Source organism: Abramis brama (genome assembly GCF_963993115.1).
Source record: "Abramis brama genome assembly, chromosome: 18".
In the NCBI taxonomy this organism is placed as follows: Eukaryota; Metazoa; Chordata; class Actinopteri; order Cypriniformes; family Leuciscidae; genus Abramis; species Abramis brama.
The window spans coordinates 9,127,731-9,155,339 of NC_139980.1; the positions used below are offsets into that span (position 1 = coordinate 9,127,731).

Sequence of the window (27,609 nt, forward strand, 5' to 3'; positions counted from 1 at the left end):
TTACATTTATGGATTTTCATTTTCATTTGCAATATAGAAGTGTCTATTGCATTCATTAAATATTTTCTTGGATATGTCGAAAACTCACTTTGTGCCATACCTTCATACAAAAATGCTGTCCGTTAAGTGATTCACGGTTTTGTACAAAGCCTCAAATTATGAAATTAGAACAAAATCATGGATTGCTATTATATACATGCTTTTATTTGATGTTTTACATTATTAAATCAGTAGGTGATTCATTGCTACCTTTTCATTCGAATAGATATGCTCAATGACAGCTTGACTTGAGTCCCTTCCTGTCTCAGCTGGCCATTTAAAGATAAACAATCCCTTGATCTCTGCCACTCAAGAGCAGAATGAGAAGGCCCTGCCAAATGAAGCCATTAGTGGTATTATTATTATTCCTACAGGTAACCATAGAAATAAAATGCTAAAGCCCCAGGAGGATGAGAGTGAGTGAGTGTGTGAGCGGCTCTCCCCAAGGGGAATAGAGTAGGAGGGACATCATTAGCATCTGTAGGTGAAGTTGTGCTTCGAACTTGAGAGAGAGATACAGAGAAGATAGAGATGGAGAGACAGACCACATCTCTTCACCTGCCACAGGTGGCCCTTTCATCTCCTCCGTTCACTCGTTCCCCTCCTACTTTGATGAATATGGATGGATGTGTGTGCCATTAGCTTTAATGAGGAGCAAAATTTAAGTGTCATATTAACCATTCGCACAATTCTAATGCCTGCTCTTTCCCCTCATGCATATGAAACAAGTGTTTTGTTATTAAATGTCCCCAGTTTTGCAGACGGGCGGCACTGGTGACACACGACCCAAGGGGGCTTTCACACTGACAGTGTTTTGTAGCTACAAAACGACCAGACATTACTCATGAAAAAATGCAAACTTTATTTTAGTATGCCTAAAGTATACAAGGGATGCGTAATAATACATATACAATATTGTCCAACACCGATAAAAAAAAAAAAAATCTTTATGCTCATTTCTACATTTTTTACATTCCATTACGTTTACCAACCTGCTTCGCTGTCAATCCCACAATCCCTTTTATGAGCCTATCATACAGCTCCCCTAGAGAACGGATTGAAAACGCCCATTTAGCTCCACACCAGTGGACACATACGGGTCACTGTTTCATTTTGAGGTACAAAAATCGAACCTCTCCAAAACGACAAACCCATGATGCAAGACCACCACAAAGACAAGTTCTAATAAAAGAGATATTGAACAGACAGTGGTGCTGTTATGAAAACATTAGGGTGATAAAAGCAAGGGCTTGGTGGTTGGATAAAAGTAGCAAAATATAAATCATTGCTTTATGAGACACGCCAGATTCCTTGGCACTGGCGGGGATTAGGGGATGATGGGTTGTTTTCCACTGTGGTCATCCGTCTGTGAGCTGGTTATTGTAGGCTGTGTGGAATCCTGCACTGCTGCTATTGTCGGGGCGATAACTCGCTCATGATCTGACTCTTAAATTCTGGAAGTGACTCAGACTCCCTGTCTTCCATGGCTTAGACTCCTTGTTCCCCTGGCAGTCAAGAAACAAAGGGTTTTGCCAATTGTATCACCTTTTTTCTTTTCACAGGAATCTCATAACTCCCTGGCTCGGTAATGACATGCTACTGCAAAGATACCAAGTAGGAGGAAGACAGTCTTATCTTTTAAGGTTTTTTACCTCAAAACGGTATCCCGTTGTTCTCCATTTTATTGTTTTTCCGTCACATCCCTGGTCTACATCGACCTTGGCAGCGCTCAAGTTCAACTCCCCAGCATTCTTGAGCATAACATCTCTATGTATCTAGGTTACAGTATAATTGCATGCCAGGATTTGCCAAGGGCACGGATTCCTCGTTTTTCCATTGTTTTTTTTCCTTGAGTAAATTAAAATCTGGAGTCTTATGTTTATCTAAGAATCTTCTCTTACTACAGGGCCACCATCAGCTCCTCAGAACCTGCTTTACAACATCAACCACACCACCGTCAGCCTGGAGTGGACCCCGCCGGCTGACACGGGCGGGCGTAACGACGTGACGTACCGGATTATATGCCGCCGCTGCACCTGGGAGCCAGAAGAGTGCTTTCCTTGCGGGAGCAACGTTGGCTTCTCGCCACAGCAGAGTGGATTAACTGACACCTATGTCACCATCACCGACCTGTTGGCTCACGCGAACTACACCTTTGAGGTTGAGGCCGTGAATGGCGTTTCCGACCTCAGTCGTACCCAGCGACTGTTTGCTGCCGTCAGCATCGCAACCAGCCAAGCAGGTAAGAGGTTTGGACTTCAATGGCTATTTGATCACAGATCTTACAGGTTCTAGAAGTATACAAAATCTGCATTTTAAATATGTATTTTTGGCACCGTTCTGATGTGTATTTTAAGATACAAGGGAGTTCCGGTGGGGGTTTTTTTGTGTTGCTTGGGTGGACTCTCATCTCAAGCCTGTATAGTTTCTAATGCGTGCATACACGTTATTGTACTTACCGCCGTTGGGATAATTGAACAAATTATCTGCCAACCATTTTCCTGCAATTCATAATTTGTGGTTTTGTGGTGGCGAAATAGCGGTGAACAGCAACAGATGATAAATAATAGAAGTCACGCACAAGAATACCTCTCTCATTTCCCCTTTGCTTTTTATTGTCTGCCAAGAGAACCGCCACCTTTAAATATCACTTACAGTCGCCATGGTTGACATTTCCACAAGAGTCTTTGTTGAATTCCTGATAAATGATATGAGCTTTCACTTTATCCCCTGAAATTAAATGGGTGGCAAATGCTTGCATTGGTGCTGAAGTCATGGCCGCAAACATTATTAGCTCGACGAGTGGTTGCCTGTCTTTGGCTCTCCCTCTGTCTCTCTCTCACGCTCTCTCTCTCGGGAGTTGGCCATAATTTAAGAGCTGTTTCTGAGACTACACATGCTAGAGAAATGCATGTTTTAATGAACTATTTTTTATGGGTCTGCAAAACAAGATTTCTCTTTCATGCCCAAGCATCCATGAAAAACAATTTGCCTTCAAATGCATAGTGGTTCTGGTCATTAATAAGAGGTTAGTAGACAGTGATAGCTTAGCACCATGCTTCAGCAACTAGCACATATACTGCAGTGTTGTTGTACGTGCGTACACACAAAAACACACATTCAGTATTTGAGTGTTTGTTGTTTGGAAAAGAGATTCCTCTATATCGGATGTGTCACCTAGGGATGGTCACAATGGTTGACTAATCGACTAGTAATCCAATAACTGACTAGTCTGTTATTGAAGCTGACATTGTAAAATAATTTATCATTATCATTAATCATTATCATTAATAATTTATATGTTTATCTATCATTAATGTTGTTTATTTTATATATATATTTTTTTAAAGATTATTTATAGTTGATCTAGACATGTTGACTAGTTTATCTAGATGTTTTATCTAGAAAATGTATAATAATTTTATCTAGACAAATATGTTGACTGGTTTATCACTTTGTTATCTACATAATATATAATATTTTTTATCTAGACATATGTTGTCTATTTTTCTCTTCATTTTCTTTTCTTTATCTAGACACATTACTTAGTAAAGCACCACAGCTAACAGACATTTTTGGCTGTTGCATTGCATGTAAAGACTCCTGCTTCTTCTTCCATTCTGTTTCACTTAGTTTAGCTGTTTTCGAATGCAAGAATGTGTTTTATGTAAACACTGTCTAAGAAATGCAAAAAAGTTCCTTTTAATCTAGACCAATTAGTCAAATAGTCATTCAGGCAACTCACAGACTCGTTGATTCAGACAGTTTGCAGTTTTGTACATCCCTAGTGTTTCCTCACCTGCATTCAAAATTCTCAAGTTCTCATTTGCATTTGTGTTGTTTTTATGGTTTGCAAACAAAACAAGGTCAGTGACGGGATAATACGAGCAGCTCATGCATGCACGTGTTCACAGAGAGATGAGGAAAGAGACACAGAGGGAGAGGCGATAATGACCGGCAGGCAGTAAAATGAGGGAGGAACAGAGGCGAGGAGGAAGGGGAGAGGGGATGATGTATGTTTCATGACAGGGATCATGACAGAGACACTCGCTGGAGTTAGGAGCCACAAGGACACACGGACACCTTGGTAGGTTAGGAGTGCGCAAGAGAGAGAACGAGAGATAAGGGACAGAGAGAGAGGGAAAAGACCCTTGTCTCAAAGTGAGAGCTGTTCGTAATTATGTCTGGCATACTGACAACAGACAATTACACCAGCCACCCTGGGCAATATTTAGTCATTAGTTATTGTCAGATTGAGAAAATATATTAGTGAAGCCCTGTTTTCTGTAGTGCCAGTATTAACGGTTTCATTTTTCATGTCTTTCAAACTACAGAGTAGGCCATGGAGACTGAAAAAAACGGAGAACAGAATAAATCCGAGTATGAATCGATTCTAGCTAGGAATGGGGTCTCTGTCGTCAATTCTACTTGTCTTTCAATGACAGGTTAGTAATTTAGTGCGGTTGACTAGTTTTAGATTTTCTCCTTTTCCTTTAGTTTTGATATTTTTTAGCAACCAAATTTAAATCAGCATTTTTTTAATATTTTGTTGTGCTCTGTCCAGCTGTTTTTGAACACAAGTGCCCATCTTCTATAAATTATCTCTAAGAAATGCATCTTATTGTTGTCAGGTGGATCTTAAACCTGCCTAATTATACAGGACTGCACATCCTTGATTATAACTTTGGAGATATCTACATTTGAATTCGAATGAAATGGTTGCCCACTCAATTACTAAACAGATTTAATGATTCACCTTTGATAATTAAGCTCAAGCTCAATTTGAATACAACAGGCTCTCTGTGATGGCAAACTGATAGGACCCCCGGACAATCAGCCCCTTGTTTAGAGCCAAGATCGAAAAAATTTAACCCTATCTGAGCATGCTCAATTCTCTGCTCGCCAGAGCCTTACTGGCGCAATTTTACCCTTGGGTTACCACGGCAATGGATGACTACCTCATAATGGGCGAGAATGGAGCTTCCTGAAACAATAAGCTGCCGGCCAGTCAGACAGGGCAGTACACTCATTAACACTGATGACTTTATCTAGGCCTTTAGAGTAGAAAAAATGGCAATTTTTTTTAAAGCTCTGCCCAAGACTTGTTAACTTGCTGGGGATACCTGCAAGAGTATAAGAAGAGAGCAAGAATTAAAATTGATCTAATGTAACCTAAATTTAAATAAATGTCTTTGTTCAAGATTCATCAGTGCATACCAAACCCGTCAAAATATAATCAGCCTACCCACCTCTGAAATGACTTCTTATTTTTTTGATGAATATAATAAAAATACATAAAAATATATTACACTCTGTTCAAAAGTTTGGGGTCCGTACAATTTTTCTAAAGTAATGAATACTTTTCTATTCAGCAAGGACACATTAAATTGATCTAAAGTTACAGTATTTGTAGTATTTGTAATTTTACAAAATATTTCTATTTCTTTTCTTTTTTAACTCTCTATTCATCAACGAATCATGAAAAAATGTATCACAGTTTCCAAAAAAAAGTTCAACATTTTTAATAACAGGAATATCACAGGTATAAATTGCATTTTAAACACATTAAACTAAAAAAAGTTTTTTTAGTATTTTAAATTGCAATCATTTTACTGTTTTTAATTATATTAATCATGACTGTTTTTACAGTATTTTGATCAAATAAATGCAGCCTTGGTGAGGGACATCTTTCAAGACATCTTTCAAAATAATTAAAAAATGTTACAGACCCTGAACTTTTTAATAGTACATATATCATGTCATATATCATGTCATGTCATGTCATGTCATGTCATGTCATGTCATGTCATGTCATGTCATGTCATGTCATATCATATATATCAGTCATATTTACATTCACGTCAACTAATGTTTTAGCTTTACAGACCCTAGTTACCATCTAACTGTTTTCAAGAAAGTCATACGAGTTTGTAACATCAGGGTGAGTAAATGATGGCAGCACTTTCATTTTTGGGTGAGGGGGAATTAGACACTCTCACTGCTGGTCTCCATCTGCACGAGAATAAGTCGGCGCTTCAGGCACCAAGCGTAGGAGTAGAAACTGTAAGGAGAGCAGAAAGCAAAGGTGCGGAGCCCAAATCCAGATGGCTAAACATCTGATGAGGAATTCAGGAATCCTCTCTTTAATTATCCTTCCACTACTGAGTGACACAATAAGTGACAAAAAGAGAGCAAAAGAAGGGATGTGTCCGGATGAGAGAGTGGCTACTCAAAGTACTCATTGTTCCTCCAAAGCCTAATTACTTCCCTGCTCTCAATGAAATGGGTTTAAATAGCGATTGTTTCTGTATCGGCAGGTTCATCATCATCATTTCTCTTTTTTTCTTTCTTTTTTTCCTCCATTGATGCCTCTTGCCATCCCCCCTGCAGACAATTGTGAATTCTCTCTCTCTTTAATGGCAATTCTTTTTTCCCCTCTTCCTAGAGGACTGCATGGGAAATTTGGTGAAGAGCATTTCAATCAGCATTCTATTGTCACTTAACATCTCAGACGAGATGCCCTCGGATGCGTCTCACACTCTCTCTCGCTCTTTCCCTCTCTCGCTCCATCTCTCTCTGTGTCTGTCTAAACAACACCCATTGTTCTTCCCAATGCTCTTGAGCGTTAATAGCTCAAAGAATAACCATTAATATTTATTCAGGAGAGTCCTTCTGAGGAGAACAGTGTGGAATCAGGCACCAAACAGCCCTTTCCACGCCGTAGAATTCAGCAACCAGATGTGAGACGCAAATTTTAGATGCAAACAGCATGTGCGGTAAACAGAATCAAAGCGAGGGAGGGCGAGAAGCTGTGGAAATGGATTTTTAATGCTTAGGTTACATGTCAGAGGAGCATGATGTGCATGTTGCCCGCTGATAGCTGCCTCTGACTGCGGCCCACTCCGTCTAGGATGTTGCTAAGTTGTTTAAGTGTTTGATAGGGAAGCACATTAACCCTGTACTCCGCCACACTGCTCTTATCTTCTGCTTTCGGGAGGAAATGGCTTAAATAAGAAATTGTTTTCTTTGAGGCGCATGGATTCCATACATAGCCTAGTTTTTCCAATGCAACGAGATTCTACTTGTGCTATTTCTTCTCATCTCTCGAGGTAGAATGAGCAGCGTACTTTGTAGAATGAGCGGCGTACTTTGATCTAAAGAGCCTTTGTTTTGAGTTGCGAGACAAAAAATGTGCTCTCATGTTCAGGTCAGTCTGGTCGCATTAGCTGGAGCTGTTTTGTCATCCTTTGTTTTTTTAAGGTGGCATGAAATGGAAATTGCAAATAACGATGCGCACAGATAAATAATAACACTGCGATATTCCATCAAATTTCATGGTGACTTCAAATGAAGCTGAGCTCAGAGGATCCTAATGCTCCTCTTTTGTTCTGCAAAATGTCTAAATGTGTTGCACCAAGCATTATAAAGTGCGAGAAAGCATTCTCATGCCCCAGACCGAAAGACAATCCTCGCGGCATTTCTCCTGTAATTAATACGGCCACTTTTTCGACATGTTATCACCTCAAAATGGATCCCGTTCAATACCCCTGAGAAGAATCACACTTTGGGGAACAATAAGGCCATTGATTGATCTCTGCAAAATCCTAATCTGTGGCAGGGACGTTAAACAGAATGGATTGATTGATTCCCGGGATTCCCAGTCGGCCAGTGCTAGGTGGTGTAATTTTCTAGTTAAGCGGATCCCTCAAGCCTCTTTTGTAGCATTTGTATGCCGTTTTATGTTACCTGAGAGGCCTTTCTCTCTCTCTCTCTCTCTCTCTCTCTCTCTCTCTCTCTCTCTCTCTCTCTCTCTCTCTCTCTCTCTCTCTCTCTCTTTCTGTCTTCCCTCTTTTGGTAATTCCATCTGTGGTAATTTGATAAGAGCTGGACCAGTCGCTACAATTCAACAGCTGTGGTTAAATCGCTGGTGGTCTGGCTCACACTGGCCTCGGCGGCCTTACTCTGGGCACTTAACCTGTGGCATTGTGCGGAATGCCTCGCGATTCGTCCGTCACCCAATCCGTCAGCAATGCATAATTTTCATGGAAGGTGCACTTTAATTACTTTCCCATTTAAATGGCATTGCGGTGGCCTATCTAGGTCATTAATCTTAGTGAGGATCCTGTTGCAAGCCTTTTATTGCTGGCAAACGAAGCCCCCCAAATCCCCCAGAATCTTCTCTGCTTGACTGACTGCAGACTCCCAGCAGCCACCGCTCCAGTGTGTCCTTCTGAACTGGCCGCTGTGTCACGGAAGCGAGAGAGACAGACACAGAGAAAAAGAAAGAGAGATCTACACTCGCCTCTCAGCATGAGCGAGGGGATGGAGAGGAAGTTTGAGAGTGAGCCGGACTTTCAGTGCCCAGCAAGTGGAATCGAGCACAGTTGGCTGTTCAGAGATTTGCCAGATGAACCTTCTGAAGTACTTCTACTGTAGCATCATCTTTAGTTAGGGCTTTAAAGCCATTTCAATCAAATTTAAATAAATAATTTTATTCTTTTTTAAATTAAATTCATTATTTTGATGAATTTGATCAATTATATTGTTTTTTAATCACATATTTTATTTTTATTGCCTCAAATTACATTCTGGGGTCAGAAGAAATAATTAGATATTTAAAAAATGAGGTAAATATATTTTTGCTGTACCACTTTTATAGTTAAGTATTAAATAATTACACAGAAAATGTGTATTTTTGTGATACATTACATATTTAAGGATTAGTTTTCCCCAGCCTAGACTGTAGACTGTAAAGTACATTAGGAAAATACTGTAATATGGTATATTGCTGTCAGATCTATTGCAGAAAGGGGTAACTGTTGTAATAATGATGTCAAACTCAACAGATATGAAAAGTCTCACTTGTATGTATTCAGGTTTATTCCATTCTGTCTCTTATTCAACCCCCCCTCTTTTCTCTCTGTCAGAAAAGCAGATACCAACTCGCTCAATTATTTAGATTCCTGTGAGGCAGCAACAAAGTTTTCAGACAAAGTTCTCCCCCCCCCCCCTTCACCTCTTCTCTCCCCTGCTTTTGCCATCAAATGCGTTGTCTCTCTCTTAGCAAACGAGTATTAGATGCTTTCCAAATTACCATCAATCTTTTTCGAGCTCCATGTGCCTACCATGCATTAAAGTCGGATGCTTTAGTCTCCTTGTAATTGTCACCACCTTCTGAACTCTCTGAGGCTTTTCACCTGAATGTCCTCAGATGTGCAGTCAGCAGAGAAATATAAATTGGAACAAAAATGGAAGCGTCACATAATGCTGGTGGCCATCACTGCGGGCGCTTCTTAACTGGCAGTTCTAACTGACAGGCGTTAATTGAACACTCTGACTGGGTAATTCATAGAGGCTTTGAGGAAACTGTTTCAGCTCACAGTGAGTCTGAAATAGAGGTTATGAGGATATTTTAAACCCAGTTAATTGCATCAGGCACTTGTATAGGGTCCACAGCAGCACATATGCTTTTTCTTACTTGTGACTCCATTTCTACTTTTTTTCATTTAGTTATATATTATGATTTTGGACACAACCCAACATTTCAGAGCATGTGTGTGTGTATATATATATATATATATATATTTTTTTTTTTTTTTTTTTCTTAAATGCAGACACAGCTCCAACCTGAGACATTATCTAGCCAAACATTTCTGAAAATGTTCACACACACACAGTCATGCATACAAACAAATGCACCTGTGGCCCTCTGTCCTACTGTTTACATGCAACATGTGTTCCTACATGCTGTTCTGGGGTTAGAGTGTTTCATTTCCTGCTGCAGAAGGGCTGAAACAGAGGGGAGGTACTGTGGTAGTGTGCGACTGAATTGAGATGCGTGTCAGCGGTGCCTGAGACCAGCTGCCACAACCTACCACACTCCAGAGCGGACTCATCGCCTTAACAACTCACACTTAAAATGTGTGAGAGAGAAATCACGTGCATGTGCAGTTAAAGTTTGCGTGTGTGTTTGGATGTGAAATACAGCTGTAAGCGCCAAATCCTTTTACCCTGTCTGTTACCTGTGTGACAAGAACAAATCTATGTGCCAAACTGAACAGGGAACTGGCACATCTGATTTTACTTCTTCATAGCAGCCTTGTCAAGCTTGTCAAACACTCAAAGTAAAGGAATCAGACATAAACACACATTTTGGTTGTAAAGTAAGAAAAAGATCCTTATATTATTATGTTGTCTGTAAATCTTGATACTACAGCATTCGGAAGAAAATTTTGACCACTGGCAACATTGAGTGTGCTAGTTTCACGTCTATTGAATCACTCTGCGTTTCTTTGTTCTCACATAACAAATTAAATTCAGCTTAAATCACAATTTTATACAAATTTCTTTACTTATTGTAGGGATGCACCAATATTAAAAATCTGTCTTGTACCGAAAAGCTGATCATTATTTTCATGTTATGGCGATTTGATACAATTCTGTCTAAATAAATGAAAAGTCAATGATCTTTTAGATGATACATTATGAAAATGTTCCATTTTTATGTAGTCGAGCTGTTTTTTGCAAATTGATTTAAAGCAGACTCATCATAATGTTATGAAACATCGTAACATCTTTTTTAGGGACTGGTCTTTTTTTACATGATTAAAGGCCAGAAGATGATGGAAAAGTTCTCCTTTTCCTCATTATTCTGTTGTTCATTGTCTCATCAACGCACCGTCTCCTGTGGAGAAGGAAACTAATTATGTCTTCATCCCTTCCTGTTCACACCTCCTCCTATTCTCTCCATTAGCCAAAGAAATTCTAATGAGTTTTAGTCTTGCTACTTTTGGCATCGGAATAAGTGCATGACAGTTAACGTTCAATAGAATGAAAGAAACCAAAAACAAAACAAAAACATTTGTTCCACAATGGCACCTGCACAGAATTGTCAACTCTTTGACAACTTTTAGCTGTTTCCTAAGTGATTTTATTCATCTCTCACACCTGCTGGTTTCTGTAAGCTATATGTGACGCTAACACACACAGACACACACACTCTGCTTCTCGGTCATATTGCTCTGGTGCCTTTTCATCAAAGCTGCAGGACGATATGAGGGCCATCTGCTCTCCGGGCATTTAATGTTTATAGTATAAAACAACAATAAAAAGATTACAGCATCCACAGACTGAGTGAGAGGAATCTATTCAGCAGACAGATGGGGAACACAGCTGGACTGGACACCATGAAAAAGGGTAACAGGAGGCAGAGAGGATGCTGGGATGGCAGATAGTGACCATCAGCTTTGAAAAATGTATTTCTGTCTTATCCAACAGCAGGTGTACTGTCATTGCAGAGGACAGGAACGGCTTGCTGCTTTTTGTTTAGGACGGGCTTTGTGTTGCCACAATTAAAACCATCTCTGTCACATATGATATGGGCCAGAAGGCTTTTCTTTATCTTTTTGTGTCCATTTGCGTCCTTTTGGATTAGTTATCATGGGTCAGCAGAAAGGAAGGCCTGATAGCCCGGAGCCAGTGTCAGAGTGTTTCAGGCCAGTTGATGAAATTGTCACGCACCCCTCCAAAAATGTATGCATTTTGTTTATTTATTTATTGCTTATATATTAAAATCTTCTACATAAACAAGCAAATAAAAAAAAAAGATACAAATTAATATGAATTTATTTATTTATTTAATGTTTTGATATAGAATTTTAACTCTTTATTAAACATTCTTTACGAAAAACAAGCAAAATGTTATTTATTCATTCATTCATTACTTGTTGATATAGAAAGAATTTAAACCTTTATTTATAAAATACCAAAAACAAGCAAAATGTAAAAAAAAAAAAATTATTTTTATTTTTATTTATGTATTGATGCAGTGAGACCTGTGAAAATATGTCCAGGGCAAGTACAATCTGAACTACGACAGATATAAAATCCCTTATTGTTGAATTCGGGTTTTCATAGTTAAATATTTAGCCTCATGCTTGAATTTATAAATGGTACCAAACAAGGGCATTTGACATAACCATATTGTGCTAACAACCATGTGGAATGTACCTGTGCAGATTTCAGACTCAAGGGAATGCTCAGTTGTTTGCTCTTTTGTTGCTTTCCTACGTTTTCTTCTGATTTATTTATAGAACTCTCTCCTTTTATACTTTCCTTTGCGGAGAGGAATGTGATTTTTCTTCTCTGACAGAACAGAGGAAAAACCAGAAATTGCGAAAATGTAGAGCATCCCCCTCCCTGCTTTAGAGAAGAATGGGTGCCCACTTTCACGTGCTGTTAAAACAAAACAAAACACAAACCACCGCCTTTGTGTTGCTTTGTCTGTTTTTGCTGACCTTTCCTCTCCATAAAGAAAGAACGGGGGATTCAGTGTGGTCTAGACAGGTGTGTTTCCTCTTTCAGAAAGATCACAGACTGTAAACAGGTTAAGCCCCTTACCCCAATCATCGGTGACAGACATGAATATAAGATATATTAACTAGTTAATGAACAAATATTTCCATTAATGTTTATTTAAATATATGGTATATTATCAATTATACATTTAATTAACGTTTTGCATACAATAATTTAACTATAATTATTTCAAAATATTTATTTAAATGGCACTCCAAAAGCAGGACTACAATCTGGGAAGTGTCTCTCAGGCTCCCAAAATGTCATAAACATCCTCCGTTCCATTGAAAATCAACAGTATGGGGAGATACAGTTTTCATACAACTTATCCACCTCTCATTACTTTGATTCCATGTCTTCATGAACCTGACAGTACATAATGACCACCCAGTCTGAATAACATTGTTAGTAATGTCTACCACATTGCCTCTTTGTGCAGGTGTGGGAACAGAGAAGGAGTATTGAAGGGCTTTTCTTACTCTTTTACCCCTAAATAACAGAAGAGGTGGCTCTTGTTTAAATGAAGTGAAAACTTTTCCATTTGCATAATAGAAAAGCAGCATCCTCCAATTAACTGCTGACAAAGTGCATTTAATTCCCTTAAGAAAACAAGTCGAGAGCACAAAGAAAGGCCAAAGCCTCGTTCTAACCATCATTGTGCTCTGAAAAGTTGGGGACAGGCTTGGTCACAATTTATTCAGCAAACTCTGGTCCTGGTCTCCCACTTATAACCAGGCTCATGCAAAATCACCAATTACAGTAAAGCTATTCAGTCCCCACATAGTCGCAGAGAAAATAGTAGCACCTGTTAAGTTGTTACCCAGTAGAGTGGCCTGATCTATGGCTTGTCAGGTCTATTTTTCTCTTGGTCCTTTATCTAGGCTGTGTTCATTGTTACGAGGATCCTGTATGTTCGAAAGCCACAGGAGCTACAGTGATGGTGGTCTTCGTGTCCTGATTGGCCCAGTCTGACACAGGGGGAGGGATTATAGATTTGAAAGGCTATTGGTGTAGTTTAATAGTGAGGGATTACAGTAATTCAAGCCAATAAACAAAGACTACAAGAGCAGCTTCTTTTTTTAAAGATGTGTACTTTGATTAATGATGCTTGTGTTAGGCGGACCACTTTTAGAGACAGTGCCATTAAGAGTGATTCACTGCATTGGATACTGATTAGTTCCATATGGATGGAAAGTTCAGTTGACCGGAAATGTGGAGACATCTTTGTTATGTGTGTGTTGTTCTGCGCTTCTACTTTTATGTATTGTCCATCTTTTCCAGGGGAAAAGGGTGAATTTTTAATCTAAGCTAGAGTTTTTGAATCTGGCTCTTCTCCAAACTTTAATCAGACTTCAAAGGATCCGCAAGACCTCTCTATTCCCCCCTCAAATTCTCAATACTTTCCACTTGCTGTTCTTTCCAACTTATAGATCTACAGAGGGAAACAAAGAGAGCGAGAGGGGTAATGTTTTATCTTGCACGCAGAGCAGCTTTTTATTTGAATCTTCTATGGTTTTGTCATTTTAAGGAACCCGCAATAACGTCCTCCGTCGGCTGGCTTTGATCCTAAATTAGAAAACATTATCCATTTAATGGAGCAATTTCAGCAAGTACCCTCAATAATTACTCAATGACAAAAGGTATGTTATCTAGAGACCACCATATTTATAGGACTATTTGTGGAGTTCTTCAAGTGAAGTAGCTCTAAGCCGAATCTGTGCTTCAGATAGACGTTTCCTGATGTGATACTGCTAACTTTTTAACGGTTTTCTACAGTTTCACAGTACACTAAAAAAGATTCAATAAATAATGATAATATTTCCATGTATTTGATTGTATTTAAATGCATGTTTTAATGAAATTGCTTAGAATCTGCATAAATCTGTTTATTTATAAAACAGATACATTTACAAGCCATACATGTACGTACATATATGGCTAGCTGTGGAACAAGTAGGCTAATATTCAGTTAGTTCAAATGTATTAGACTGAAAGAAATTGGATTTATTGGTGATAAATATATGAACCTGGTTAGTGTGTGTTTGAGACACATTCCCTTTATTAGCACTATTACAGAATATTAACCTGTTTCTTAACTATTTCATGTATGTATGATTAACAAATATGCATCACAATAAGTTTATTAGTTTATGTTAAAACTGTGTAATCTAAATGGAATAAAATTGTATATGTAGTTCAAATTAAAACGTGGAGTAAGTATCTAGTCCATTAGGGGTGACAGGCTTTAAAAGCTCACTTTTATTGTCTTCACTGACTCTGACTACTATGTTAATATGATGCTGAGGTATTATGGAATAATGACGCTAGTGAAATTTGACAGTAAAGGCTTTCACGTCCTAGACCTATTAAAAACGTCACTGCTTTACGAAAAACTGGTACGACGACTGCTAAAAACAGCAGCATGGGGAAAATACAGTTCTGCGAGTTGAAGCTGGGTGAAACGATATCGATAACATGCACACAATGCATACTAATTTATAGCAGTGATAGCAGACATATTTTCCTCAGGAATAGCTTTCTTCCACACACAGGTCAGAGTTCAAGCCACCCGGACGAGCCCGGCTTTTTTTAGAACCCTTCCAGCAACAAGATGAATGTCGCCACCGCTTTTTCCATCAGAATATTGTTATTCTCATTTCATAAAAGTACAGAAAATAGGATTAGGGGCCAGCTATCCTGGGGGATGAGAGTCAACTGGCCCTCTCTTTTATCTCTGCACTGTGCGTTGGGAGCTTGGACTGCTCACAGGCACTTTCAATTGGAGCGATTAAGTCGGCTGAATCTGCAATGTACAGAGCGAGATATGGAGATATGAAGGGACGCAGGGAAGAGACAGGGGAATATGCTTTGCCGTCTGTCATCTAAAAGCCATGTTTGAGTTTCCGAACATAACGTTTTGGCCTAGAAAGCCAAGAATAAAGAGACAGAGGGATAAAAGACCTAGGTTTATATAACGGGGTCGAAAAAGTCTGAGAATACATTGAAAAGATGGCATTCAAAATGTAGGCTATTTTAAAACAACATTTGGAGATTAAATAAGAAATATATAAGCTTTTGTACGCAATTTTTTTGTCATTAATTAAATTAGATCAAAATTATAATTAGAATATTATATTGATCAAGTATTCATTATTTAATTAATTATATATTAATTAATATATATTATAATTATATATGTGTGCTATTTATTTATCTTAATTTTTACTGATTAAGTAAAATATTTTGTAATATTTAAGATTCTTTATTAAATAAGAGTAGAATCAAATAAATAAGTAAAATCATTTTCACTAATAGTCTTAGACTTTTGGATGGCAATCATCATTCTTGTTTATTTACATTTTTACCTTCAAGGTTGCATGTTTTTTAAATGAATACTTGTTTAAATTGAATATATTTATAGCAGTATATATATATATATATATTATAATATTGTATTTAACATATGCATATAAATGATTTCAATGTTAAACATATAACATGAAATTATTTGTTTATTTTAAACAATAATATGCACTAGTGATCTTAGACTTTTTTACTCTGTTGTATTTTCAAGGTTGCCTATGAGTTAAAAACAAAACGCTTGCCTCTCGTGTTTTCGATTTGACTCATTTAGTGGGAAAGGGTGTAAGAGGAGAGCTTTGGTAAACCACGGCTGAGTAAGAGAGAGCTTTGTTGTAGCTTGTAGAGGATCCGTCAGCAGCGCTCAGGTTCTCACACTAAAGCGAGCCAGATGGATACTAGAATCCTCTTCTCTTCAGACAGGGAGAATAATCAGCTCTTTCTCACTCTGATCACCCTATTCTCAGGCCCGAGAGAACAAAACCAAAGAGAAGAATAAAAGCACTGAAATCAGCTTGAACTTTCAGCCCCCGTTGCATAGTCCGGTTCCCTCAAACGTCTGTTTCCCAGAACCAGAGTTAATTGGGGCATGAATCATCTCATTGAGACTAATGTAAACATCCTGGTAATTGATAACAAATCATCATTACAGGTGTGATCAAAACAGATCTACTGCCCAACCACTGAAAATTCAGTCTTTTTTTTTTTAATACAAAATTCTCATTAACAAATCTGTTTGTTTCTGGTTCCATTTCAACTCGACATTAATCACAATCAACACAAGTTTCTGTTCGCTAACAGAACAGAGCAGTGGTTCTTTCTGGGCCTCATTATTTGTAATCCGATGGACGTCACCGCACAGTAATATCGCAGGCCAACAGAAGCAAGACCACTTGGAATAAATTTCGTGAGGCAATACATCTGTAAGTACCGACAAGGACTTTGTCTAAACACGCTAAAAAAGAAAGATGTGGCGGCTATTCATACGCGGCTAGGTGCTGTAGAAGGGATTCCTTCACGCTGGGTTCTGTGCGTCTGTAAAGAAGATGTCAAGTCCATATGAGACATACAAATGATAGGGCTGCTCACCTGCGATGACAAATACATGCAAACAAACACGATCCGCAATGGCATGACTCAGAAGTCTTGCGCAACGTTCACCGCAGTGGCAGATGAACAGCTGGTGCTGGTGTGCGAGCGTGTCTGGAATTAGTGTAGTGTTAGTTAAGATGACCTCCATTAAAGTCTGTTCACTGCAGCGCAGATGAACAAAACCAGACGCATCTCAAAACAAGCCAATTGTAACGCTGAGTCATTCGTTTTGTCCGACTGTAATAACAATGATTGCAGTCGCAAGCAATTTGTCTGTTCACACCGAACATGAAAGTGGGGCGTGCCACTACACCGTCAATCACAAAACATAGCCGGTCAGAACAGTTCTCTTCTCTGTTTGATCTGTCTCACACAACTGAAGAACACACACCAGACGGGATGCTTTTTATGGCTTTCCCTGTGGAATTTGATGGATTTGTTATCTAATGTCTCTTTCTTCATGCCATCCGCTTAAAATAGTATATAAAGATCCTATTTTACTATCAGATTCTTTTATTATGTTTCTGTAATTTGAATGTTAATATGTTTCTGTGACAAAGAAAAAAAAAAAAAAACACCAGGTGGACTTTGTTGAAGATGTAACCCTCTCTTTAAAGGGTTAAAAGGATATAATATTAACAAGGTTTATTTATGGCTATTGCAGATTTGTTCGAATCCAGCTGAGCACACACCCACACAAACACACACTAAGCGGAAACACGCACATGTGCGTACACATTGTATGGTATGTATCTGTTTGTTGCCAGGTGTGTTTGGCTGAATGAGTACCTAAATGGCATGTCAGTGTGCAGATATGTCACCGCATATCTGTTTGGAGTAACGGTGACAACAACCTGAGCAAATGTTCTCTCCATCACTAGCAGGATAACAAGAGGTCATTAAAAAGAGAGAGAGGGGCAAGTGTGGGTCGACACTGTAGGCTGGAAAATAAATTTGGCTTCTTTGTAAAAGGAAAACATATTTTCTTTGTTTGGTTTTTAGGCCCAGGCAGCCTCCTCTGTTTTTCATTTCATATTTTCTCTGGCTACAAGCGGAATTGGAGTGTTTGTTGAACAAGAGCAGTTCTCTCTTACCCTTCAATCTCTCATCTGTCTCTCTCTCATTTTCTCTACCTCTCTCTCTCGCTTTGATGCCAATTTGGCTGGAGCGGAGCATGTCCAGGCTTTTGCAGATGTGTCCCTCTCCCTGCCTCTGATTGCAGCGTTCAGGCCAAATAAAACATCACATACGTGCCTCTCTCTCTCTCTCTCTCTCTCTCTCTCTCTCTCTCTCTCTCTCTCTCTCTCTCTCTCTCTCTCTCTCTCTCTCTCTCTCTCTCTCTCTCTCTCTCTCTCTCTCTCTCTCTCTCTCTCTCTCTCTCTCTCTCTCTCTCTCTCTCTCTCCTTTCTTCTCTTTCTCCTCATCACTCACCATCTTAGAAAGCAGGCATGAAAAAAAAGATTGCGCATCCATCAGAATCGGAAGATCAGAAAAAGTGCAAAACTTTTAAATGTAACACTGAATATATATATATATATATATATATATATATATATATGTATGTGTGTGTGTGTATATATATATATATATATATAGGGTTTGAGCATCTCTGTATGTGGGTCTAACATGATCATATATGGGTGAGTGTGATTTTGAGCTTTTCTCATGTGACTCAAGTCTTTCTTTATGTTCTTTTTAAGAAAGATCAATGACTCTGATTTTCAGTTTAGCCAGCTCTTGGTGAATGACTAACCCTTTTGGCGCTCACACAAGCTTTAATCAGAGCCATGCATTTAACCAGTGAAAATAGGAAAAAACGGAGCGGTACTGGATTTGGTTCCACCCATGTGGACAGCATCCAAACCTGTGATTAAAGAGCATATGAGGTCTGATTAATACAATCATATTGCTGATGACAGAGGCTTTGGGATAATAAAAGGCTATTTATGATGGCATCATTTTTCAAAGTGCTCGTGCAATTTTTAAATTTAATTTGAGATTTTAAAATTCATCAATCAAGTGCTAAATGAAAGATTTATTCAGTAAAGAAAAAAGGAAGAGTTCAACTAAAAATCATTTACTTGTGTCTTGAGCTGGAAATAACTATTATTTTTGCAATCGATTAATCTATAGATTATTTTATTTTTTGATTAATCGACAATCTAATGATTGTTTTTCCTCCCGGTTAATCTATCAATTATTATTATTTAATCATTTTTTCGATTAATTGAATAATCCTAATGATTATTTTTTCCTCCCTGTTAATCTCTTGATTATTTTACGAATAGTTGATTAATCCTTTGGTTAATTTACCAATGAACAATAACCAATAGTTTACCAATAAATACACTGAACAAAATTATAAACGCAACACTTTGCCCCCATTTTTCATGAGCTGAACTCAAAGATCTAAGACTTTTTCTATGTACACAGATAATCCATCCACCTCACAGGTGTGGCATATCAAGATGCTGATTAAACAGCATGATTATTGCACAGGTGTGCCTTAGGCTGGCCACAATAAAAGGCCACTCTAAAATGTGCACGATAAAAGTCTCATAAAAGTGATCTGTTTCTCATCCAAAGCCTCCATATGTGAAGAAAGAAATTCATACAGGTTTGAAATGACACAAGAGTGAGTAAATGAAAGGATTTTCATTTATGGGTGAACTGTTCCTTTAAAAGATTGTCAGAGGAACTGAACTGATGGTAAAACTAAGATAAGTGGCCTTGAATGCATGTAAAATCTAAAATAATGGTTTTTGCTATGTGCCTCTGACCCTGAAAAGCCCATCAGTTTAAAGCACAGCTTGTTTGGGTGAATAATCTTAGCTTTTCGGTTCTGCCGGAGCTCAAATATGCAATCAGCGCGGCGTGCCTGTGTGAATGTGTTGCGCAAGCCTGAGGCATTACTTTGACATTTCGCTGAGATGAGAGGGTTGAGGTCCTTCTGCCTGTTTAGTGAGCCCTTCAAATGTGAATCGTCATGCAACCTCTGTTTTATTAAGACAAACTATAAAAAGCATGACGCGTGTCTTGTAGTCATGTAGCTGCTTGTATAGCCAAAGGTCAGGCTGGCAGCAGATAAACTGGAAGAGTGGGCCAAAATTGGCCTCTGTCCCAGGACATTCATCCCTCATTTGAATTGCGTCGCTTTCAGGGTCGGGTATTTGCTCCGATGAGTCTGTGCGGTCAGGATCATTGTTTGAAACGCCCAGTGAGAGAAGGGTCTGTGGCATATTTTTATGATTACATAGCAACCTTTCACCCCAACACTGCAGTCTGTGTTCCTGAAAAGTCTGTAATTAGAGTGAAGCATGATTGTTTGTTTGTTTGGTTGTGTGTGTGTGTGCGCTTAAACCAGAGGCCAGTCTCAGCATGAGTGAACTTTCAGTGAAATAAGGCAAAAAAAAAGTACATATGAAAAAGAAAAAAAATTCTCCCAAACTCAATTGCATATTTTCAAAGTTGTAATTTCAAATCTAGAGCAATTTATGCAGTCTCAGCCGTTTGATTTTGATTTTGTGCTAATTCACATGGGCGGCTCATGGCAGCAGATGGGGTGTATAATGTCAGGAGCGGTCTGAGGGTTTCTCCTACGGAAGCTGTGGTGGAGTTGGGAATTGAACGTGGAGCGCTGATGTGTGTATTGTGGAGATGATGAGGTGCTTATGGCTGAGGCCATCACGCTTGAGTGGAGGGGATGCTGGGTAGCCTGATAAAATCCAGAGTGCTGTCTTTTCTAGCACATGGGAGTAAAGTCATAATCACATGATTTCTATTTCTTCTCTCTTCACCCACAGCAGAGACTCAGAGATACACACGGATGTCTCTCATTCTCTCTCCCTTAACTATTACTCATCTTTGGAAATTACAACATAATTCCGCTAGTGCTTGTTTTGTAACGTCTCTGTGCTGTGTTGATAAAGATTTCTCATTGTGTTTATGCATGTTACCTTTCAAATCTTTTTTGCTTTCTTATTATGTCTTATTGGCCCAATATTTGGGTGTTATGGAAATAAGAAATAACAGCAATGCATCACAAAGACCAAAAATGTTAATCTAGATGATAATTTTTTTTTTTTTTTTTTTTTTGCTGTGCTGTACGAATCCAATTGAATGATACATTTAGGCCCAAAAATCTTAGAATACTCTGAAAATCTGACATTCAACATTTTGGAAACAAAACATTATCATTTAAAATGAATTAGAAATATTTAAGATTCTGCTCTATTTCTAGGTGACTAATCAAATAAATAATTTGGGACATTTATCATGTGACAATTTGTAAGGACTGTCAGATGTTCTTGTTTACACTGAGGCACAAGATGCTCTTTGGATCATCTCAAATCATGCTGGAGAATATGGTGATCAGATTCGACACAAATTGTGTGCTGCTGTAATTAAAACAAAAGAAGGACTAACTTAATACTAGGGTATTTTGAAATGTATTTTCATTTTTCAATTAAACTCTTCAGTCAAATTGCTATGCTCATAATATAATGCATGATAGAAGCATTTTCATTAGTGTCCTTTGACATTTGAACCTCACAGTATGTGGACAGTGGCAACCTTGGGTCAGTGAGACTACATGATTACTTTATGATTATACGTCTGTAAATGAATGTTTCTAATGCAGGTCGGGTGTCTTGGGGTCAGATGGTGCAGTGGGAACAGTGATGGCTGATAATAGGCTGCCACCGCTGGACTCTAATTTTTGAGAGGAAGTGTGGGGACGAACTTCACCAGCTCCGCTTTAGGTATCAGGCATTCCGGTGTCTGCTACACGATTAAATGCCATTCCAAACTCATGGCATGCTCGTCACATAGGACAGCTGGGCTGTTAGAGTAAGAATCCATGGCTGGTGATGTGTGATCAAGGGGCTCACAATATTGAAGGAAGCTAGATTTTCAGATCAAACATCCTTCAGAGATATTAGTGGCTCTGATTTGTTGCCGTTTTGTTTTGTTTTGTTTTGTTTTGTTTTGTTTTGTTTTGTTTTGTTTTCTTTTGTTTTGTTGCCATTTTGTTTTGACTTCCTTCCTTCCTTCCTTCCTTCCTTCCTAACTAAATGACTGTGTGATTATGGGTGCTTCTCAATACTCAAATTGATGCTTCCTCATTTCCTCACTCCTACTTCCTGCAGCCTGTGGCCCAGAAACCGATTGAATTCAGCCATCTTGAAGGACATCTCAATTCTCTAATTGCGTTCTCTAATTGCTCTAAGGTGAGGAACGAGATTGAAGGAAGCTAGATTTTCAGATCAAACATCCTTCAGAGATATTAGTGGCTCTGATTTGTTGCCGTTTTGTTTTGTTTTGTTTTGTTTTGTTTTGTTTTGTTTTGTTTTGTTTTGTTTTGTTTTGTTTTGTTTTGTTTTGTTTTGTTTTGTTTTGTTGCCATTTTGTTTTTCCTTCCTTCCTTCCTTCCTTCCGTCCTTCCTTCCTTCCTTCCTTCCTTCCTTCCTTCCTTCCTTCCTTCCTTCCTAACTAAATGACTGTGTGATTATGGGTGCTTCTCAATACTCAAATTGATGCTTCCTCATTTCCTCACTCCTACTTCCTGCAGCCTGTGGCCCAGAAACCGATTGAATTCAGCCATCTTGAAGGACATCTCAATTCTCTAATTGCGTTCTCTAATTGCTCTAAGGTGAGGAACGAGGAGCGAGGAAGCTTCCTGTAGAGTCATGAGCGAGGATACACAGGTGTCTCCTTCCCTCGCATCCTAAGGGGGTGGAGCTAAGACGTGAGGAAAGGAAGCGAGGATCCACAAATAAAAAATGAGAAGCACCTTAAGACTTCCTTCCTTCCTTCCTTCCTTCCTTCCTTCCTTCCTTCCTTCCTTCCTTCCTTCCTTCCTTCCTTCCTTCCTTCCTTCCTTCCTTCCTTCCTTCCTTCCTTCCTTCCTTCCTTCCTTTTTGCTCTGAGGCAGAAACAACTTCCAATAATTTAGTTTTTTGTTCTGGATAAACATTATTTTTCACAGTGTGAAGCTGTAATTTGTATGTTTTAGAGCTTTTCCAAATCTGTGTTTTCAAATAGTAATCTTTATCAATCAGCTCTGCCAATGACAGACTGGAATGAACAGCCTTTGCTGCCTGGATCTGCTTTTGAATTGGATTCCACTTCTCTCTACAGTCTAATAGGATGGTTCCGAATTGTGAGAGACAGCTATCGTAATAGCACCCCTCTAAAGCACAGGGTGTGTCATCAAGAACTCTCATATGGAATTCTTACCATTACTATTAAAGAAAGACTGATAGTGAGGATGGAGACGTGGAAAAAAGCTTTTAGCTTCTCAAATATTAAGGCAAAATATTACAGGTTGTGATATGTTTCGTTTCGCTTACTTACATTTACATCATTTAAAGAAAACACCAAGCAAACTAGATGTGACAAGACCCAGAACTGTACTTTTTACTTTCAGATTCAGCTGCAAGTGTGAGTTTCAATGGCCTTTTCACTTCTAAAGCATCTCACGGTTTGCCGAAAACTCGGGCTTTGATCCCTGAGAGAAATGAAAGCGTTACTTAGCAGCTTGAGCGGTTCCTGTGTGCAGCACCAAATCGGAGCGTCCCCCTGGCCCCGCTCTAACTGAAAGTGACAAAGCTCTTGGTAACGGTGGTTGGGAAAGCACATTTCTGTTTGGTAGTGTGCAGCGGGAGGACGCCGGGGCTGGGGGTCGAGGGACGGACAGCAAGCGAGAAAGGGAGAGACAGCACAAGACAGCAAAAGAGAAAACCTTGTCACTGCAATTCTGCCGGTTCCCTCAACATTCATCAAAACGGGGGGCCATCATCTTCTACCTACTTTATTTTCTGAATCACTGATCCTCTACTGACGGAGTGAATTCTCCTCTCCTTACTTTCTCTCCCTTTCTGGCTTCTGTCTCTTTATTTCTCTGGGTTTTGTCCTCTCTTTCTTTTTTCCCACTCAGTCTTTCTAATGTTTGCACTCAACTATGTGCACTATCAACTGCCTGAGTAAATAACCTTCGGCGTGAGGCCGGTCCAAGCATACACAGCCCCGAGCGAATGATGATATACATTTACATTGGACTTTGGAAGGTATTATAATTTATTATTTGTTATGATTTATTATAATATAATATAATTTAATATTTTTATAAGAGTAAACATGTAATATTTTTGCTCAATTTATTTATTTAAAATTGTGCTGCACTTTGGGTCAACTTCTGTGACTTTAAAATATGCTAAATAAATAAACTTGATTTGATTATGACTATAAAATGCATAGGCCCAACAATATTCTGAATGGGAAACATTTAAAAAAGTTGTTGATCCTATTTAATTTATACATTTATTTGTAGCATTTTATTATTTGCATTGAGCATTGTTTTTTCCCTTTGCTGTCCATCATTTTTGGGTCATGAAGCACCATTATTCACACATACAAAATCTCATGTCTCAACTCATTATGCAGGTTAGTCTAAATAAGTATTCACACACTCACACATACACACGCCATCTCCCTGGGCTTGTGAAGCAGTGGCAGATTGGAGAAACAAGAGGACATGCTCCTTCACACACTCACACACATTTTGTGGTAGCCAGGGGCAATAATGAGGCAGATCTAACACCCACGCTTTCTCCGTTCTCATATTCATTTACACACTCTCACACACCGGTGCAGCCTCTCCTTGAGGTTTTTTTAATTTTTTTATGCTGCTCCGTCTCTTTCGCAGGCCTTTTTTCTTTTCCTGCTTAGAGTCAAAATGTCAAGCTAAGTAATGTTGATTGCGCCAGCCCTCGTTAGTGTCTGTCCGACGAGAGCTCTGTCGCCGATCTCGATGTTTTCATAGGGCTCTGGAAAAGCCGTCTGTGGGAGGCCCAGCTCTATTAAAGTCCTGTGCTCCAGCCGAGGGACGACCATAAATATATAAAAATATCCAGCAAATGACAGAAATCTGTAGAGAGGACGTCCCACATACCCGCCTAACCCCCCACCTGCCGTGTATGCAGGATTTCTTTAGTGATGCTCAAAATGCCCCACACTTAAAGCTGTATTGACTATTGTAAGACTTTTTTTTTTTTTGCAGTAGTAATTTTATTTAGTGTTTTTACAGAAAAACATTTAGTTGGCCACATAAAACGACAGCTTACAACCAAGAAGAAGCCTCTGCCAGATGATAGTATCAGCGGTCGATCAAACAAACCCACCTGCTTTTCAACAAACCAGTTAGAACTACTGGGCGGACATTAACATCGCCTCATTAATATTCATGAACCAGGCTGATAAGGTTTTTTTGCATGCTTCTCAGATCATTCCTGCGCCCTTGGTTAAAGCAAAACCTCTATTCTTCCGTCTCCTGGCCTTTGTCAAAGAATAGGAGCTGCAATGCAGCACTTAAGAATGTGTTTGTGGAGCCGTTTCATTTGGCATCTCTTGGTAAGCGCTCACGGTTATTCAGTAGTTTTTAGGTGGATGAAAAGAATTCATGGACGTGAGAGTGTCAGTCTTGACTTAAGTGGCTGGATAATTAAAATACTTCAAAGTTAATACTGCACAAGCAAAGCAGAAAGAGAAAATGATTTCTGTAAAACAATGGCATTCTAGTGCTTCTGCACTTTCAGATACTGAACGCCACAGCCAGCCAACAGAGGGAGAGAGAGAAAGAAGCTGAGAGTATATAAAAACATCCGTGCATAATGTATCCCTAATGTATTCTAATGCAGAGCATGATAGACGCTTGCTTCTGCCTGAATTAACTTATGCATTAGGAGGCTTGAGAAGGTCACTAATATCTGCTTTTATGTCACCCAGCCACTGCACACAAAACGTCCCCCCCTCGCACTGCCTCTTTAGGACAGACAGAACAATTATCCGATTTTCTGCTGCGCTAGGCCCCTTACGTGCGATAAAAGTGGGAGTGGGTTGACTCGCTCTGAGGTAAGCATGTCATTAATGGTTGTTATAGGGCAGTGGTTAAACATACCATGGGGAAAGTGCCACAGAGAGGGAGTGAGGGACACATTTCCTCCATATTAACACTGAACTCAGGGTCTCTCTTCCAGCTCGCAGATTCGAGTCGATATGAGGGCTGTCATCACGCTCGATTCTCAATTACTCGGCTGGTTCTCAGCGGAGAGGGGATGGTGGCCTGTCCTGCATTGCTGGAACAGGAGGCTGCTGTTTATGATGAAAGTTTGGGCCCTGCCTTAAATTATGTCAAATATATATATATAAAAAAAGTTTGAACAGGAGTCAGATAGTTGTGTTTTAGCTTTCATGATGTAGTGAAAGTTGTGGAGCAAATAAGTATATCTGTGGGTATATCTAGGTTTTTCCACATTTAAGTTTTTGAAGATAGTGGTAAGGTTGTTCTTCTGGAAGTTCTAGATGTCTCAGACCCAGTTGAATGGCTTGACGAGGGCGGTTATCAGACAAAACATTAATATAATTATCATTATTGGCCAGAATTTTTATATCAGTGCATCCCTATACTGCACATATACTGTATGGTCTCGAATCTAACAGACTTGAACTAAAAGCCTCAAAACTCTTTTTCAATTTTTTAAAGAACTTATTTCTGTTCAAGTCTCTCTCTAAAGACATCCGTTTACACTTTAACACATTTTAGGTTACATTTACTTAATATTATTTGGTTGTATTACTATCTTGATAAGTGGCTTGTCAAAACTAGCAAACATCTGTTGCCTTAGGGCCAAAGTTTAGTGCTTTTACAAGTAAATACAAGTCTCTAACAGATTGACCTGTCAATGGAAAAAGCAGCGTACACATGTTTGTATAGTGTAACTAGATTCAGAAGTCAGAGGGTGTGCTGGATATGGAAATTCATACACAAGAATAAAAAGAAAACACTTCATGTGGGAGAAGTAGCTCCAGAGAAACAGTAACAACTTTTATTTCCCAGATCAGGTTAAAAGGACCGAGGCTATTATTCCGAAAGACAGTCGAGCACCTCATACGAAACACTACAGAAGGAGCAGTCAAAAGATCCAATTACTCCAGTACAACTGGTTCTGTGCTGTACAAGTGTGCTCTTTAAATTGGCGTGTCCTGCCTGCCATCGCCCCACTCCTCATGGGTAATTGACACTCTCTGCATACAATGAATGTGGACATAGGCGAAAAACAAACACAGATTCTGAGACGCTCGGACTGCTTTGACTAAGCTAAAAAAAAGTAGGAAATCAGTCTTGTTTAAGTCCTCTTCATCAGCACAGTTTCCAGCTGAGGGAGTTAAAAACACCTTGAGTATGTAACAACATCCCTAAATGCATCAGTACGATTGCTGTGGTGTTAAATTAAAGCTAGTGTGGTTTAGACTGAATAGCCTCTTAAGGAGAACAAGGAATTTGGCTGGTTTACGAACTACCATGCAGGCTGGCACAGTGTAGTGTGAGTGTCTGTCTGTGTGAGTTGGTCTGGCCAACCTTCAGATCTGGATGGGAAATTAGATTGTTTTAGTTGGATTATACTACATATGTCAAAACACAATCTGACTGCTGCGGTTTTAGATCTGCGCTGCCATCCGTGGTACCAGATAGCCCGTAATGAGGTTTTAATCCTGAATCGCTCATTACCACGAGATCAGCGAGAAAAAACAAAATCCCGGGTCAAATGAGGTCGTGACCCTGGATTCTTGCCCTCAACGGATCACCGAGCACCGATACGGAGATGTCACTACTTCTCTCACTCTGTCTCACTGCACACACAGATCAGTTAAATTCCTCTCGAAGCCTAATTCTCTTTTTCCTTCCCCTCTACTTGAGGTAAT

The 27,609-nt window shown here is 39.1% G+C and overlaps 1 protein-coding gene across 4 annotated transcripts in view; it reads left to right on the forward strand.

Annotated features, from left to right (window-relative positions):
• epha7 (eph receptor A7) overlaps window positions 1–27,609 on the forward strand; it is a 70,456-nt gene that overhangs the window by 26,283 nt on the left and 16,564 nt on the right. For all 4 annotated transcript variants that reach the window (XM_084091898.1, XM_084091899.1, XM_084091900.1 and 1 more), the window contains exon 5: window positions 1,946–2,281. In XM_084091898.1, coding sequence (XP_083948024.1) covers window positions 1,946–2,281 — 336 coding nt within the window. The remainder of the gene's footprint in view (window positions 1–1,945; window positions 2,282–27,609) is intronic.